At 31.2% G+C, this 17,163-nt stretch overlaps 3 protein-coding genes across 4 annotated transcripts in view; 1 reads left to right on the forward strand and 2 right to left on the reverse strand.

Annotated features, from left to right (window-relative positions):
• The window catches only part of LOC130896783 (uncharacterized protein C14orf119), a 374,082-nt gene that overhangs the window by 224,674 nt on the left and 132,245 nt on the right, over nucleotides 1-17,163 (reverse strand). The window lies entirely within an intron of this gene.
• Nucleotides 3,174-7,889, reverse strand: LOC130896774 (AP-2 complex subunit sigma). Its single transcript, XM_057805088.1, has 3 exons — nucleotides 7,753-7,889; nucleotides 7,465-7,614; nucleotides 3,174-7,355 (listed from the first exon to the last, which is right to left on the reverse strand). Exons 1-3 carry the CDS (start codon nucleotides 7,753-7,755, stop codon nucleotides 7,080-7,082), a joined length of 429 nt encoding a protein of 142 aa, XP_057661071.1. The 5' UTR covers nucleotides 7,756-7,889; the 3' UTR covers nucleotides 3,174-7,079.
• LOC130896754 (translin-associated protein X) lies at nucleotides 8,039-11,043 on the forward strand. Of its 2 annotated transcripts, XM_057805063.1 has the most exons (5): nucleotides 8,210-8,600; nucleotides 8,651-8,867; nucleotides 8,920-9,134; nucleotides 9,207-9,326; nucleotides 10,739-11,043. In XM_057805063.1, the coding sequence occupies exons 1-5, from the start codon at nucleotides 8,585-8,587 to the stop codon at nucleotides 10,921-10,923; spliced, it is 753 nt and encodes a 250-aa protein (XP_057661046.1). In that variant the 5' UTR covers nucleotides 8,210-8,584; the 3' UTR covers nucleotides 10,924-11,043. The 2 variants fall into 2 exon arrangements, with proteins under 2 accessions (XP_057661037.1, XP_057661046.1); XM_057805054.1 differs by having other exon boundaries at nucleotides 8,039-8,600; nucleotides 8,920-9,326.

A 17,163-nucleotide genomic window follows, 5' to 3' on the forward strand; every position in this document is an offset into this window, starting at 1 on the left:
TCGAAATATTCAGGCTGAAAAAGTAATTAGAAAGATTCAAATTCTTGCTTCAAAACTTTTCAACTGAGTATACGTATTTATTACGAACGGCTACCATTTAGGTTATTTGTGCTATTTTATAGCTCGAAAAAATGTCATCAGCAATGTACAAAAGGGGCAAAACGTCGGTATTTAAATTATTCGAAAAAAAAAAAAAAAAAAGATTTGATTGACTGCCCTGATTACGGAAGGAATTCGCTTTATTATTGCGATTTATGGAGTTCCAAAAAAATTATTTGCATTGATAAACACCAATACTTAACTTTTGTAAAGAATACGCGTCCAAACAAGTTCAAACATGGCAGGCAATCAAATGAACCCAGAAGACTGGGGCTGGAAATTGATAGATAATATTGTGGAACCGATTAAAACTTTACTATCAACTGGTCCAGATAAATTCTTAACACTATTTTTTGGAATTGCAAAAAAGGATGTAGTGCCAAATGTGGCTGTAAATTAGTCGGGTTGCTCTGTTCTCCAACGTGTACTAAGTGCCAAGGTCAGTCTTGATCAAAGGTCCAGTTGAGTACCATACAGGAAGATTCCTGTGATTTCAATGAAGATATGAATGACTCAGTCACATTTGAACAATTTATGAACATCCAGCAAGAGGAAGAAGAAGAAATCGAAGAAGACATGACTGTTGAGGTATACTTTCAAGAATATCTGATTAAAATATCTAAAGAAATCGAAACAATAGTTAACCCAATAATCAATAAGGTAATATCTAAATATTGACGGGTATTATTCCCTTAAATTGACAGTTAGTTGAGTAGGGCTACGGGAGAAACCACATTAAAAAAAACGCGCCGAATACCTACCCTACAGTCAATTTTTGTAGAGAATATTTGAAAAAACCTTAGAAAAATCCAAAACACCACAAATATTGACCTTTCATCCCGAATAACTTTTATGGCACATATGAGATCAATAGGGATTCTTAAAATTTCATTTGTAATAATAAACCCCAACTCTCCAACAATATTTGGCTTTCCGAGAATTTTGGTTATTTGAATAAGACAAAATAATTTTAAACCAGACATGAAATAAGACCATATTAGAGGGTAGCGAAATTTAAATAAAAAATAACTTTGTTACTCATTCGAATCAAACAGTTGCTTAAATTCTTCAATTATAATCAAAAAGCCTAGACTTCATTCGGTTTTAAAAATATTTCTCGTAATTTTGTATAAACAAGTGTAATAATTATTACAACTATTCGTGAAATCACATTTATTCAGTGCAGGGGGTTTGAATAAAATAATTTACAATAAAGATATATGGAGATTTAAAAAACAAGTATTTAAAAACATTCTTCCCATTTACTAACTTTAAATCTTTGAACTGTATTACATTTATTTGGAATTCGAGTAAAGGGGGTATCTAATACTATACATTTAAAGTCATTTGAGTATTATTAGCTTAAATCAAAATATATAAACTCAAGATTTAAAATAGCCAGTTGCACACAAGATTCATAAAAAAATAAAATGTTAACTTTCTAGAAAGTAAAACTGATAACGTACTGTACAATATACATTTTTTAACAATCTGTCTTGTGTGTTACAGACTTTAAAGTTATTATATAAATAAAAACGTTTTAATCCACACAATGTTTTTAAATCCAAGTAGATCATTTTTTCCTACTCAAAGTAAAAAAACTTCGCAAATTAAGAGCAGAAATTAAAAAAAATACTTAGGGGTGAAGTGGCATGTAGGAGTAAGGTTTTAAACAATCAATATTTCATAAATACGCCCAAATTGAGAAATTAAAAATAATGATTATTACTCGTATCAAATTCGGTAAACATCTAACATACCATCAGTCCACATGGACTCATCATCTCCACTGTTTACCAATGAAAACATCGAATCGTAAACATAAATGCATTTCTATTAGCCGAAGCTGTTTGAAGGCGTATGTACACAATTTCTTCGAAATATTCCGCGGTGAGATTCATTTAATTCATTAATTTCTTTAAATAAATACGAAATATGGCGTTCTTTAGACCATGCGCGAATGAAGACAATGAAATTGCACAGAGTAGTGAGAATTAAGGTATGAATTTAATAATAAAGATTTGATGTATAAACACAGCAAGTTATTTTAAATAAATTCGAATGTTTTAATAAGGAAAATATTCAGCAATCTCATAAGGAAGCATATTCTTTGCATTTAACTCCTCTATAGCTGCACATGTCTCGAAATGAAAGAAATTTTGAACATGGCATCGCAAGTCTATCGATCTAATTAATTAAACAAACCTTGAACTAATTATTTTAATTGACAAACCAATCCTACTAAAATATGACCAAAGAAAAACGATCTATGTTCAAATGGGCTTCAGAATGTTAATTATCAATACGAGTAAATTTGTACAAATCAAATCTGGATTTAAAAACAATGTGAATCAAGCTCATTATTCCAGGAGGAATCAGCGCATGAATATCGAAAACTATTCCACCTCAATTTTTTTATGCGATCCTCTTCAAATTGCCCTACTGGCCATGAAGAAGCCATATTGTTTGAACGATTGCAATGCATTGTTATGTTTCAACTCAAGAATTTTTTTTTATATTCTCCATTGAAATAAAAAAGGTCCTATGACTTTTTGCTATAAAGTTAATATTTTTAGATGTTGGAAAAAACTCAAATTTGGGTACTTTTGTCCCATGAAAAATATATTGAAAAAAAAATTAAATAATAATACTAGTAGCAGTTCTAGGCCGGTCTGGGGGCGGGCGTAACGTTTACGGGTTACGTCTTAGTATATTTATCGTCACGCCTAACCGCAGATTGCGATAACCGCAAAATTGATGGTGGTGTGTGTTAAAAAAACGTTTTGTGAGACGATAACGGCCAACGTGACGTACGTGTTAGTGAAAAATGGTAAGGCATATTGTTTTGTTGATAAGCGAACAAGCGAAATGCATTATGAATGAGGCAAGAAATTGTATAAGCGAAAAAGTTTAAAAATTGAACTAGTGAGCTTTAGCATTAAACTCTTCTTTTTAACCAAAGTAACCGATCACAGGAAATAAAAATCCATCACCAAAAATCTATCTTTGTAAATATTATGTAATTTTGAATAAATCGTTTAAAAAAAAATAGAATTTCATAGAAACACCCTATATACTCATCAATTTTTATATTATAGATTCTACTACACGTTCCACAATTTTTATTAATAAAATTAATATAGATGTTAATATAACACAAGTCATTGCAAGCACACTGATTATTTCATCTTTCATGTTGCTAAACATGCTGCTGCTGCTAGTTTTATTGATCAAGTTGAAGAGTTCTTGTATTAATTATCATCATATGTTGTTTGTAGTAACTTGGTATGATGCTGCTGCTCCAATTCTTAGGTGTCCAATTGTAGACAATTTAATTATTAATGACATTGCTGTTATTAACAATTTTGATAAAGTTAATAGTTTTTAAGATAAATGATTCAAGACACAGAGGGCATGAGTCAGAGAGAGACGGCGATACTTAAAGGTAAGAGACATATACTTGTGAGGGCGTGAAATTAAAATTTAAAAAAACAGATATAAACAATGAAATTTTTTAAATCTCTATTAAGAAAATTATTAACTATTGAATACAAAATTAGAAAAAAAATATTGTTTTCAATTTATTTTTTTTATATATTTTTCATGGGTTAAAAGTACCTAAATTTGAGATTTTTCGAACTCTTGAAAATTCGTATCTCTAAAATTATTGACCTTATCGCGAAAAGTCGTAGGACCTTTTTTATTTGTATTTCAATAAAGGATATAAAAAAATTTGTTCTGTTGAAAAATAACAATTCCTTGCAATTGTTTGAACAATATGGTATGGGGTTGCCCCATGGCAACAAAAATTATTTTACCATTAGGGTAATTTGAAGAGGATCGTATAAAAAAATTGAGGTACTCATGCGCCGATTCCTCCTGGGCTATATATTGTGCATTAAAACAATAAAAAATATAAAAAAATTTATATATATCTTATCTAAAGATTGGTATTTAATGTGTATATTCCTAGATATGATATTATGATAATGGTGATATCTACCAAGTTTGTTTTTGTATATTTTAACCAGTTAAACATAATTATTATTGTTTTATTATTACAATAAATAAATAAGATAATAATTATATATATTTGTGATCTATAGATTTGAAAATTTAATTTTTTACTGGTCAGTAGCTTATTTTAGTAGAAGCTGATTGTAGATCAAAACATAGGTTGTGTTCAATCCCAAATAGAATGATAAAAAATATTCCAAACTGGATTCACCAAAAAGTTTTGACATTAGATAATGATATTATTAACCAAAAATAAATTTCCACCAGATTTAGAAGTGAGATCACGTAAAAAGACATTTACAAAAAGAGCAGACAAAGAAAATATACTTCTTATTACTGTATTTCGGTCGAGCAAGCAAAAAAGATAGTAAATATTGTAACAAAAGAAGGAGGAGGAAGTTTAATTTAATATACCTGCTTCCTTCAATAGCGGATTAAAAAAATACTACCCCTATATTCGCGGATCTAATAAGTACATACTTAATACGAGGGCTGTTTTTTTAACCTCAGACAGGCTATAAATGAATGAAAAGTTCATATAAAACAATTTTATTACCAAAAGATTGGTACCTACGGTTACTTTTGCCACCATTGAATTCAAGTAGAGTACAAAACAGACCTTGAAACTTCTGGAAATTCCGTAGAAAAAGCAGTAATGGTGACTCTGCGGTTTTTCTTTAACCATTCGATCAACTCGTTGAATCAGGTTATCTGAAACGATAGATTACGTCCTTGGCCCCCTTCATCATGCACATCTTTAAACTTTCGACACCATTCTCCGATGGATTTCTGCAGCACTATGGCCTTCAGCCAGTAGAAAACAAATCACATTGGTGGATAATAGCGGACATGTTTACGTGGCTGTAGCACAACGCCAACTGAAGCCTGAATTTCAACAATGGTGGAGTGTGTAACGCGAGAGCTTAGCAGTCAGCTACAGCCCATGCTTGTTTTCTTCTGCCTGCGTAACGTCTGCATGGAGCGGAGGTTGAAAAAAAATGGCCCTCGTAATAAAAGGATTCCAATAGATATCCATCCCAATACCTTTGTAAATGCCCTCAAATAAACTAATGAAAAAGTAAAATAGATCTTATTACAACTTTGACTAAATTATGTTGTTAAATATTGTAAATCCAGTTTTTGTCACAACTACTTTGAGACTCGACTTTAACACGAAAACAATTATATAATTTTAATTTAAAGGAACAATCTGCAGATTTGATGAAAAAAAAAATAAGTTTCATGGAAAAAATAATGTTTTGATAAAACGATATAGATAACAGCAATTTTTTTAACTTTTAAACCACCTAACAGTATTTACAAGTTAATTAGATAATATTGTACCATTAGTTGCCGTTTCTAATAATTTTGAAAATTTATTATATTAATTTTCACTGTATGAATTTTTGTTATAAAAAAATATTTAAAATATATGTCGTAATAATGAAGCTTAAGTTACATTTACCATGCAAATTTTATTACTTGAAAATTCGGTGGAAATATGAATATTGAAAAGTTAGACAATTTTACAATATATGGTTTGAAAGTTTTTAAGTATGTTCACTTCCAAAAAAAATTTTTTTTTCTGTGCTCAAGCAAAATATTAATCTACATTTAGAAAAAAAAATCTCACCAAGTTTGAGCCCTTTATATCAATTTCAAGTACTTACAATTTAAATATAAAGTTTAAAATGGATTTTTTTCAAATTTCTAATACTTATTCACTTTTAACAATAATGCTAGCCAGGTTAATGGATCTTGTGGGGAATTTTATGTCCTTCGAAATTGTTTTGTGCAACTCTGTTTACTAATAGGAGTCGTTAAAGCACAGTTTTTGAAACAAAATTATTTCTCCCATTGGTGAACCAGTGTGAGTTACGAGAAAAACTTCTAAAGCGATTTTGAAGAGCATAAAAGTCCCCACAAGTTCCATCAAACTTATTTATATTATTGTAAAAAGTGAGTAAGTATTAGAAATTAAAAAAAAATGCTTTTAAATGATAAAACTTTATATTTAAATCGTAAGTCTTTAAAATTGATATTAATAGCTCACACTTGGTGAGAATTTTTTTTCTATATGTAGATTGTTATTTTTTTTGGAAATGAATCACCCTAATATACATGAATAGTATAAACTTACTAAAAGTTAGCAGTGAACAGTATTAGTGGCGTAGCTAGTCTTGGTGTTTCCACACTTTACCACAAATAACTAATTAATTTGTTGCTTAAGAAAGAATACCACAAATTCAACAGTTTATTTGGGACATCTTCTAAGTGAGACCATTGAAATAATGGAAGATCACAATTTCAGAAAAAAAAAAGGAATCAGCCACAACTATATTAATCGATGCTACGCCTCTAATGGAAATAGCAGTTTGAAACTTTATCTAACCATTTATATTTTCAATCCAGCGTTAGATTTAGGGAGAGTCTAGTCGGGGCTGAATCCCCAGGCCACGAGCACATAGGGGCCCCTCAAAATTACTAATTTGATCATTTATTTTAGAAGCAATATTGGATCTACAGCAAAATTCTTTGGAAATTTAAATAAAGTGAATGAATTAGTATAATTAATTCACACACTAATTTTTTACTCTATATAATAATCTTTGATTTTCTTAAGTAAGCCCCAGGTCGATTTTAGCCCCAGGCGCCACTACTTCTTAATCCAACACTGTTCCAGCCCTAACCCAATTAAAATCCTGATTACACTAATAGAAGAATGGAGCAATAAAATACTGGATATATCACAATAAAAAATAATGTTTTTATATGCAATAGAAGATCCCTTTTTAGGGTGTTCATTTTTTGATCTACCAATTTTTTTCCCGTTTGATTACATCAACCAAAATTTTTTACAAGAATATAGAAAGAATATCCAATTGAAGTATGGTGTAACTTTCAATTCAATAGTTTTTTAACCAGAAACAACCCCAAAACCATAACATCACCAACAAAAACAGTTATTCTAGAGAATTTAACATTAATAGCTGTTTTAAAACTTTCGTTTGTGAAGTTTCCCTTATTTCTCCTGCTAAAAACATTTCATCAACCACAGTATATACTTTGTAGAAGTTAAATACTAGGTCTAATTCACATACGTTGTGGAAATATTCATTCAGGACTTCTACGAAGTTGTGTATTGCTTCTAGATAGCTTAAATTATTGTCATTTACATCCACACATATGCAGAAATAAAGTCCAGCATAACGTCTGTACACAATCTTGAAGTTACGAAACTAAAATAACAACATATTATAAACAAGATTCTAGAAGAAAATAGAGGTTGAGCCCTTATTACAGCTGCTATAACCTATGATATATTTATCTAAATAAATGTCATTATACCTCTACAAAATTTGTGTGTTTGGCATCTCTAACAGTTACTACAGCATGAACTTCTTCAATTAATTTTTGCTTCTCGTCATCATCAAAATTCATGTACCATTTGGCTAATCTTGTTTTACCAGCTCTGTTTTGAATCAGTATGAACCGAATCTGTAATAAACATTACTGATTAGAATGCGTATACATATTAGGAGGCGTTTTCCTTCCGAATTTGATAACAAAAATGAATAAAATTACTTAGAACGAGGTATTATATTTGGTATAAATAATTATTTGAATATATATTACCATTATGATGATCTCCTAAAGGTGGAAGCCTCAGGAATTTGAATATTTTCACAATTTATAAAAAAAATTGCTACTTGTTCAACTTTATACTGGACTGACAGTTCGTACTGCCGCTGTCACCAATTACAACAAATCAGGTTATAGATAAACTACAATGATCTCTCTTTCTAATGACAATATAACTACATAGAAAAAATGTATATTGATGTTAGCTTCTTAAGTAGAGCACAGCCACCAAAAAAAGAAGATTATATTAAAAGTTCAAATGAAAAAGATTGGTTAGCTTGATTATTAGAATTGAGTAGTTCTAGATAGCCGGAAGAAACAAAAAATGATTACTATCTTGGGAATATATATGGAATAATTAATAATAATTATTTCCTGAATAAAAATATCATATGATATACAAGTCGATTACCCATAATAAAAGAAGATGAATCTTCTGTTACGGGTTTGTCACATCTTGTCACGTACACATTGAGGTTAGATTCAACTTTATATAAAACTGGCGAGATATTTGTGAGATTGAAAATATAAACAAATACAGGAAAAGCTTGTATGGTATTCGAATACAGATAACGACGAACAAGCAGACAAACTTGAAAGTATAAGAAGAAATGTTTGTATCATCGTCATCAATACATACTAAGGTTATTTGGCGTCATGTTTTCCGTGTAGGCTATTTTACTGTTTTGCCAACGAGGAAGAGCATTGTTATTTAGAACCCATTAGTGAATGAAACTGTAGCAATTTACACAGATAAATCTTAAAAAACATTTTCTAATTAATCACCTACTCTGTCAAATATAAAGTAAAACAAATTTATTCTAGGATGTCGAGGACGGGAGGTACTTTATATAGAACAGTTTTTATCTGTTGCTATAACGTATAGTTTCAGGTAAAAATAGAAAAAACAAGTTTGCAGTTGGTGACAAAGCTAAAGAAACTTTGGAAAAACTAGCTGATGATGACCCTATAATGTTAATGTTTAGAGAATATGCTAGAAATTTAGATGACAAACATGACAGATATGAAAGAATAGTTAAATTGAGTAGAGATATCACTATTGAATCGAAGAGAATCATTTTTCTACTTCACAGCACTAACGCAGACATGTAAATATATTGCAATATTGTTTTCTCTATAGTATTGCTCTATTTTCTTTAGAGAATCCAAACGGAAAAAGGTAGTAGAAGAGGCAGAAAAACGGATAAAAGCATTAGTAGACACAACATTCAAATCCATAGCTTTAGAATTAATTGGTCTTGATAGTTATCAATATCACAGAGCATACACTGGCGGTGTGCAGGAATTTATAGAAGCCTGTGCATTTTGTAGTTACATCAAAAATGAATCTGTTGAAGACTGGAATACCATGAACAGTATGTTCCAGTACAAAACTGAAAATGGTGATGACATAGGTTTGTTATTCCCACATACTGATTATATTTTAGGGTTAGCAGATTTTACTGGTGAACTTATGAGAAGATGTTTGAACACTCTTGGGGTTGGTAATGTTGGGGAATGTTTCAAATTATGCAACTTTGTGAGACACATCAACACGGGATTTTTAGGTAATTACCGATCTATTGATAATTTTACATTGATTTTTTCTTAATGTTTGGGATTTCATTGGACTTAGGTATAATGTTAATGTTAATATATAGAATTGGGGCTCACCCTATTTTTGGTACATCAAAAAATTTATATATGTCAGGTTAGGATTTCTGTCTTCATACTTTCTTTGTAAGTTTCATAATTATTTAATTAGTCTATAAAAATTGATTTCTATTTTTTCTCCTACCAAAAAGTGTTTAAATTTTGGTTTTCAAACATATGTTTCATTTTTGTCTAAAGTGAGTCACAAAAATGAACAAAATGGAAAATTTAGAGTAAATGGTAAAAATTTTAATTCTGAAATTTTTAATAATTTCTCAATATTGCTATATAAAAATATAATATAAAGTGATCATATTTTTTTATTTCAAATCCAGGATTTAACTAACTTAAATATGATTCTTTTAATTATTGTTTCATTAAAAATTCTACATAACAAATACTATTCTAAGGATATAGTAAAAATCAGTATTTTTTTTAAAAGAATCAAATTTTTTTATTCAGAGTTACTGAATACAAAAATTTTCATATTTTTCTGAAATATGAATCTTTTCAAGTAGGACTTTTTTGCTTTGAAGCGTTGCATAAAATTCTGTACAATTTTCTTCATAATTAACTTTAGTAAGTAATATTGTTTTTAGTGTGTCTATTTCAAGTCAAGTCTTATCACTTGTCCAAAAGCTATTCATTAAAGAAAATATTCTTCCCTTAGAAGCATTTGTGCCAGGCAGGCAGAAAAAGAAGTCTGCTAATTTTCGTAAATTTGAAAATTTAAAAAGTGAGAAATCATTTCATCCCACCTTTGGATTGATGCAGTTCAGTTATTTTTCCAATCTGCAATTTTCTCTTCCTGAACGTATTGTCGTATATATCATTTTCAGATATTGAATACTGATAAATATTGAAAATAAGAATCTTTTCAAAAATTCGGGACAATCCGGGACAAAAAACCTGAATCCGGAAAAAAATTGCTTCTAGAAAAATCTGAAACGCAAGGTGGAAATTCGGTACTGTCCCGACAAATCCGAGACGTATGGTCACCTTATATAAAATTAAATGGTTTTCTACTCATTTTGTATATTGTACTTTCCAAAATAAATATATTTTTTGAAAAAAAAATTTCCAGTACAGTTTTCTGAGATAAATAGGAGATTTTATTGTCTTTGGATTTTTTATAGTCCAAGAAAAAGTTGAAATTTTGGTCAAACTTCTGTCTTAAGTGAGTCAAAAAAATGGAAAAAAAATTAAAAAAACCTAAATTTTTCAATTCCCTATCAATTTAGAGAAAATGACAAAAATTTCAACTCAAAAATTGCTCAAACAAGATATTGAAAATGTTAATTCTTTTTGACCAAAACTTAATTTTAAGGATTGATGGCACCAGGACAAAAAGAACTATCTAGGAAGGGATATGTTTTACGTCAGAGTTTGAGTAAAATGGAACTGGTATGTTATAATATACAAATAAGAGGAAGTGAAATCCCAAAACATATGCTTCTCAGCGTCATTGAATCCTCCGATGCACAAGAAAATGAAGACGAGGGTTTCTTTTAAATGGATTTAACCTTAATTTTAGTAGTTAAGCTAATATTTGTATTGAATTTCATATTAATTATTCTTTATTTATAAAATATATGAGTATTATTTATACAACAATAAATGTAAAACGAACTAGATAGAAGTTTAAATGTATATACAGTAGGACCTTCTTAATTTGGACTCACTTGTTCGGTGATTGCTGTAATCAATGGGCTTCCCGGGGGAGGTGGGTTGTTGTAGATGCGTCGTCAGTTTTTTGTTTATCGCCTTTCCTGTAGTATGTATAGTGTTAATTTTGCGCGCTCGCTAACATCATGGCGCTGCCACGTAAACATTGAACATTAACATTAAAAGACAATTTGGGGAATATAGAAATGTTAGATGAAGGTGACATCTACTCTGTCATTGCTCGGAAGTTTGGTATAGGCAAGTCAACTGTAGGCGACATAAAGAAAAACAAAGAAAAATCTTGAAGTTTGTTAGGCTAAATAGAACATGGTCCCGGTGTACGAAAAACACTGAAGAAATCTTTGTCAGGGATGGTTAGATAAATTTAAAAAATATCACGGAGTAAGACATTTAAAAATGGTCGGTGAAAACTTGTCAAATGATGAAGCCGCTATATAATATATAATTTGGTTTATACTAGTGATTATTGCCAGATCATACTTTAGCCTCCGGCAATGAACAGTCGGCTTCTGGAAGTAAAATGACTTTTGCAAATGTAGCTGGAACCTATAAACTTCAATTGCGTGTTGTCGGAAAATCAAAGAAAACCGCGGGCATTTAAATCAACACGTCTTCCTGTTTGTTATCGTGTACAAAAAAATGCCCATCTGTTGCCTGTTAATTTGTCTCCTCAGGTACTGTTACTGTTGGATAATTGTCCTGGGCATCCATCAGCAGATGAACTTGTCTCTGAAGACTGTAAAATTTATGCAATGTTCCTGCCACTTAATACCACGGAGTCCATACAACAAATGGATTAGAACGTTATACAAAATGTGAAGTTAAATTACCGGAAATCATTTTTGGTCAACTGTCTTGAAATATGTTCTGAGAACCTAAATTTGCACCCTAGATTTTTAATTCATAATAACGAACCAGTTGTGCCTTTAGCCCAGCTTTTTAATAGGTTGAGGGTCCCAATGGTCCTCGAATAAGTGAGGCAGATGCTCAAGAATGGGCTGCTGGTGGTGACGAAAGCGAGTTGCAAATATATGAAGTGTTAACTGATGAGGAGTGCGAGCGGCAAAGGTTGCATTCAACGGACGAAACTCTTGTACAACTGTTGTGAAACCCGGGCGGAACGGTAGCACCTTAACATAACTTATTTTACCCCTTAAAATTATCTGAGTAAGTTTGGGGTGGTGCCCCACTTCTAAATATTTACCGATTGATTAAAAATTGTCCCCAGCAGTGGGGTTTTGGTCAACACTTTTGGTTAAAATGGGAATTTACGAAAAAGATATTTCATTTGAGTTTAAAGACAGATGAATATTTGTAATATTTTGTTGCTTCCATTCGGGTACACTTAACAGTGTTGCCTATGTATATACGCAAAAATGTATTAAAATATAAATTGGGAATGCATTTTCCACAAAAGACACATTAAATGCGTCATTTAGTAGATACTTTTATAAAATCTTTTTTTTTTCATAAATAGACTTCTCTCAGCAGAATTAAGTTTTCATACTTTAATCTTATCAACCTTTGTACACACCACTCCTATTATTAAAGTAAAATGTGTAATTTATGTATGTTGTCCTTTAAGACGTTATTGTTCCATCTTATATATACCATCTTTCACGTATATTTTATTTATTGCTAACCTACGTTATAGGCAATCAAAACTGCGTCAGCGTATTACGGGTTATATATCTAGTGATATTGTTAACCTACGGGATAGGCAACTAAAGCTACCTCATCGCATTACGAGTTATATATGTAGTAGTATTCAAAAGTATCAAATAATATTTTATTGTTGTTAAACTACGAGATAGGCAAGTAAAGCTACCTCATCGCATTACAAGTTATATATGCAGTGGTATTTAAAAGTACCGATCAGTATTTTATTTGTTGTTTACTTACGTGCTAGACAACTTGAGTCAACTATTACGAATCATGTATGCAGTTGTATTTAAAAGTACCAATTAACCTACGTGCTAGGCAACTAAAACTCCGTCAACGTATTACGGATCATATATGTAGGTGTATTTAAAAGATCAATTCTTCAAAATAATCAAATTAACATATTGTTTAAATTTTTTCACTCAAATATTCTCAATTCAATATTTTTTCCAATAATCAATGGTTTGAGATTTATGTTCAAATTTCCATGTTTGTTATAAAATAGTTCGAATTTCTATTCGTATAGATTATACGAGTAAGAAATATGTTTTCAAGTTGTACACTGAAAGAGTGAAAACGATTTTTCATTTCTTTTTTATTTTTAGAAATGGTTGCTACGAGGAAAGAATTTACGTAATGTTTATAAAAGGCGAGACATATATAACGCCATAATCTATAGTCGGAATTTCCTAAACATTTTTGTTGTTGTAAGGAGTACAGGAAATCTCGGAAGTTTGACATAAAGTGAATAGTTGACATCAAAATATTGATAACATTGTTTATAATCATCCGAGCCATCACTATTGAGTTATAGGTTTCTAAAGTTTCAAAATATCGGAAATATTCATTTCAATAGTATAAAATTTTATTATCTATTAATGTATTTATACAAAGATTCTTTCATGTCTTATCACCAACGTGTTGTCATAATGACAGTATTTTTATTTATCTCTCGGTTTATATCTTTGTTGTTTTCCATTTCTTGATACATTTGCTCTTTAAATTTATTGTATGCTATATTATTTTGCTATAAAAGTATTATTGAATTTTGTGTAAAACTATTATTGGTTACCACTTTTTCGTTCATTTCAGTAAATGCTGCAATGGAAAGAAAAACGTTCGTGAATGATATTAAATTTATTAAAAGTCTCATTTCCTGTTAATAAGACCAAGTCGACGGAAAGAAAACAAAATTAGTATGATACGGTTCGTTGAAGTTGAGAAATTCTTTTTGAATATTCTGTCTTGTGTATTATTCAAGGCCAGAATAGAAATTATTTCACGAAAATTATTATTTTTGTTGTTTTTTTCCTCTCAAATGAAAACCGAGCTTTTTTAATGATTAATTTTTTATTTCACCAAGTATATCTGCATTTGACTTTTCGATTTTCTCAAGATTTTAGACGGGATAAACTAAAAATGGTGTTTTCGTTTCCTTTTTATTATTTTGCGTCACTTCAATGTGTTCTTATTTCCATTTAATTTCGATTTGTTGTATGTTACGAAGTTTCTATGTAATGGAACGTACTTTGTGTGGTTTTTATATGAAAAAAATTGATTGTACCAGAGTTTTTAGTTACAGCAACACTGATATGAATATGTCAAATCTGATATTACCATTTTAAAGTTTGACATTTTCAATTGTGAACGTACTCAGAACTTGTTGTTATACGAGTGCTATTTGAGTTGTTTACAGATACCTGAAACATTCGTCTTGGTCAAAAAATGGAATTGAACATTCGGCGTGGAATAAATCAATAGCAGTATGCCGATCAACTCGTTTAGACTTTTGGTGATGAAGCACCATTTCGAGTACACCGTATTTCGCTGGTTTTCCGAAATCAATTGTGGTTGCACTGCGCTACAAGACGAATTTCGTGAAGGTCGTCCAAAGTTGGCTGTTGTATCAGAAAACATCGATACTATGCGTAAATTACAGGATCGTCATCACATACCGTAATATTGAGGTATACTTGGGCATTAGATCCACTCGCATACATTCAATATTGAATGAATATTCGGCTGTCAAAAAGATGCTAAAAAAAGTCAATCGCAATGCTTTAAAAGTCGTCGTAACGCGACGAATCATGGACCTATGCATCTGAACCGGAAACTAAACAACAATCGAGTGTATGAGTCTTTTAAGACGAGCCAAATCCAACAAAAGTTGCTTGCGCACGAAACACTTCGAAGAAAATGGTCGCCTTTCAGAATAATTGGATATGTCGCAACCGTTCCATCAAAGCAACGTAGAACGGTCAATTCGAAATGGTATACCAGCATTTGTTTGCCAGATGAATCATTCAATGTGCAATCTTTATTTCTTATTCCCGCAGATCAAAAATAAATTTCGAGTTGGAGGTACCTAACGCATGCAAAAGTTTCTTAATCTCATTGAAGAGTATTTTGAAAATATAATGAAGCTATATCCGATTATAGATATTTTTATTTGTTTATATCAAAACTTAAGTAGCAACCCTCGTATCGCAAGGTAACTTCGGTATTTCAACCACATATAATATTGGACTTTGTTATTATATCATCATTCAATAAAACTGGTTCATATTTTTATATTTGTCGCTTGACTTACCATCTTTCAAATGATAGCTGTCAAATTTTCGACTGTTTCCTTCGAAAAGTTTGTTTGTTAGTATTTTTGTATGACTGGTATACAGAGATTATTTTAGTGTGAAATTGATTATAGATATAGATCGTTTATGCAAGATCTATGGTCGTGATATTTACCTTTTTTTTAGAAATATTTTAAAAAGGTAATATTGTTTCAAAAATGTTTTTCCAACTTCCAAAATAAAATCTAATTGTTTGTGGAAGGCCCTTTTATAATAGTATTCAGCATACAATCCACAATATTCCAATTATTCTCCAATACGCTGTTTCTAAAACACATGCGTCATCATCACTCAAAGAATAAGCGATAAGGGATGCATTCAATTTTTGTATATTGCACTGAATTTTTAATTTTTCCGGATCATACGGTATTGAATTTTTCACTTCGAAATACAGGGTGCTTAAAAAACTTGGTCTTTAGGAAAGGTGGTTGATATAACTTACTATTGACAATGTTTGTCCTCACAAGTTTTGGATAAGTATGAAGAAGGAACATCCAAAATTATGACTTTATTTTGACACCTTTTTCAACTTCTACTATTGTGGAAAAGAATATTTTGCAATGGTAAATTTAAAAACAAAATCAAAAAATCGTTTAACACTAGAGATTCATATAATTTTGACACAAATCAACCTCTGGATTTTCTATAAAAATATTTTTTGCAACTTCTCCATGTATTTTGTGTAGTGTGTATTTTTTGGGTGAACAACAAGAAGTTCTACGTTACGATACAAGAAACGTGACGAGCATCATCATTTTTAGCAGCGCTGTTTAGTCAATTATAGCTCCACTTGTTTCTTTTTGCTAATAAAAGTTTTGTTTTAAAGTTGAATTGCGTTGGTTACAATATATAGACGTATACTAGCGATAAAAAGTTTTTGCCCACCCTATAACCATTCATTACATTTCGAAATAACACCTTATAACAAATTTCTCTTTGATATTATCAAGCGAAGGTCGAAACGGATTCCACCAGAAGAGCTGATGGATGGACTCCCGCAGCCTACCAACTAAACCGCCATCTACTGTCATCTCCGTCCAACGAGGGACTATTGTGATATTACTTCTGGTTGGTGGGTCTGTGCGTGTATGATGTCCCATTTGTTTCGTTTATATTATGATATCGTCATACCAAGCAGCCGTCTACATTCTTTTGCCCAATAATTCTCCCTGTTACCCACATTCTACCTTGTGCAGCATCACCTGGATAATATTATCAGGATTTATGCTGCCGACAGTCTCTTATACCTCCTCTCCTAAGCTCCTCGAGTGGTCCATGGGGATTATATCAGTAGGACAACCTATGTAGAAACAGTCCGGTAGAAGCTGGCGTTTCTCAGTGCACCTTGTCTCTGTACCATCGTCATCGCTTTGCAGGATTCCTTTATTCTCAGGGCATCTGACCAGACCTCCGCCCAATAAAGAAGAATTGAGTAAGTTGTCGCCATCACCAGCCTTCGTTTCTCCGGCCGTGGTCCGTTAATGTTTTTCATTAAGCGGCTCAAAAATACTGTAGCTCGGCCACTTTTTGAGCTGTCTTCCGTATGTGGGGCCAGAAAGACATATTCATATCTAAGGTCACTCCCGAATATTTTATTTCGTATCTAAACTATTTTGTTTGTCTTGACATCAATGGGCAGTCTTATCTGTATCCGTTTCCTTGTGAGAAACATCAGCTCAGTTTTTTTCGTAGCGAGTTGAAGTCCGTGATTTGTTTGTATCTCGTCTGTTAGATTCGGTCTTAGTAGATGTTCGAATAATTTACCCGTAGTATT

The sequence above is a fragment of the Diorhabda carinulata genome, chromosome 1, assembly GCF_026250575.1.
Source record: "Diorhabda carinulata isolate Delta chromosome 1, icDioCari1.1, whole genome shotgun sequence".
In the NCBI taxonomy this organism is placed as follows: Eukaryota; Metazoa; Arthropoda; class Insecta; order Coleoptera; family Chrysomelidae; genus Diorhabda; species Diorhabda carinulata.

Excerpts from the sequence above, each read along its gene's own strand:
- LOC130896774 (XM_057805088.1), bottom strand. Across the intron at positions 7,356-7,464 it reads AACACACAAATTTTGTAGAG|TTTCGTAACTTCAAGATTGT; the intron begins GTATAATGACAT and ends TTGTTATTTTAG.
- LOC130896754 (XM_057805054.1), top strand. Across the intron at positions 8,868-8,919 it reads CACAGCACTAACGCAGACAT|AGAATCCAAACGGAAAAAGG; the intron begins GTAAATATATTG and ends TATTTTCTTTAG. Across the intron at positions 9,327-10,738 it reads CATCAACACGGGATTTTTAG|GATTGATGGCACCAGGACAA; the intron begins GTAATTACCGAT and ends CTTAATTTTAAG.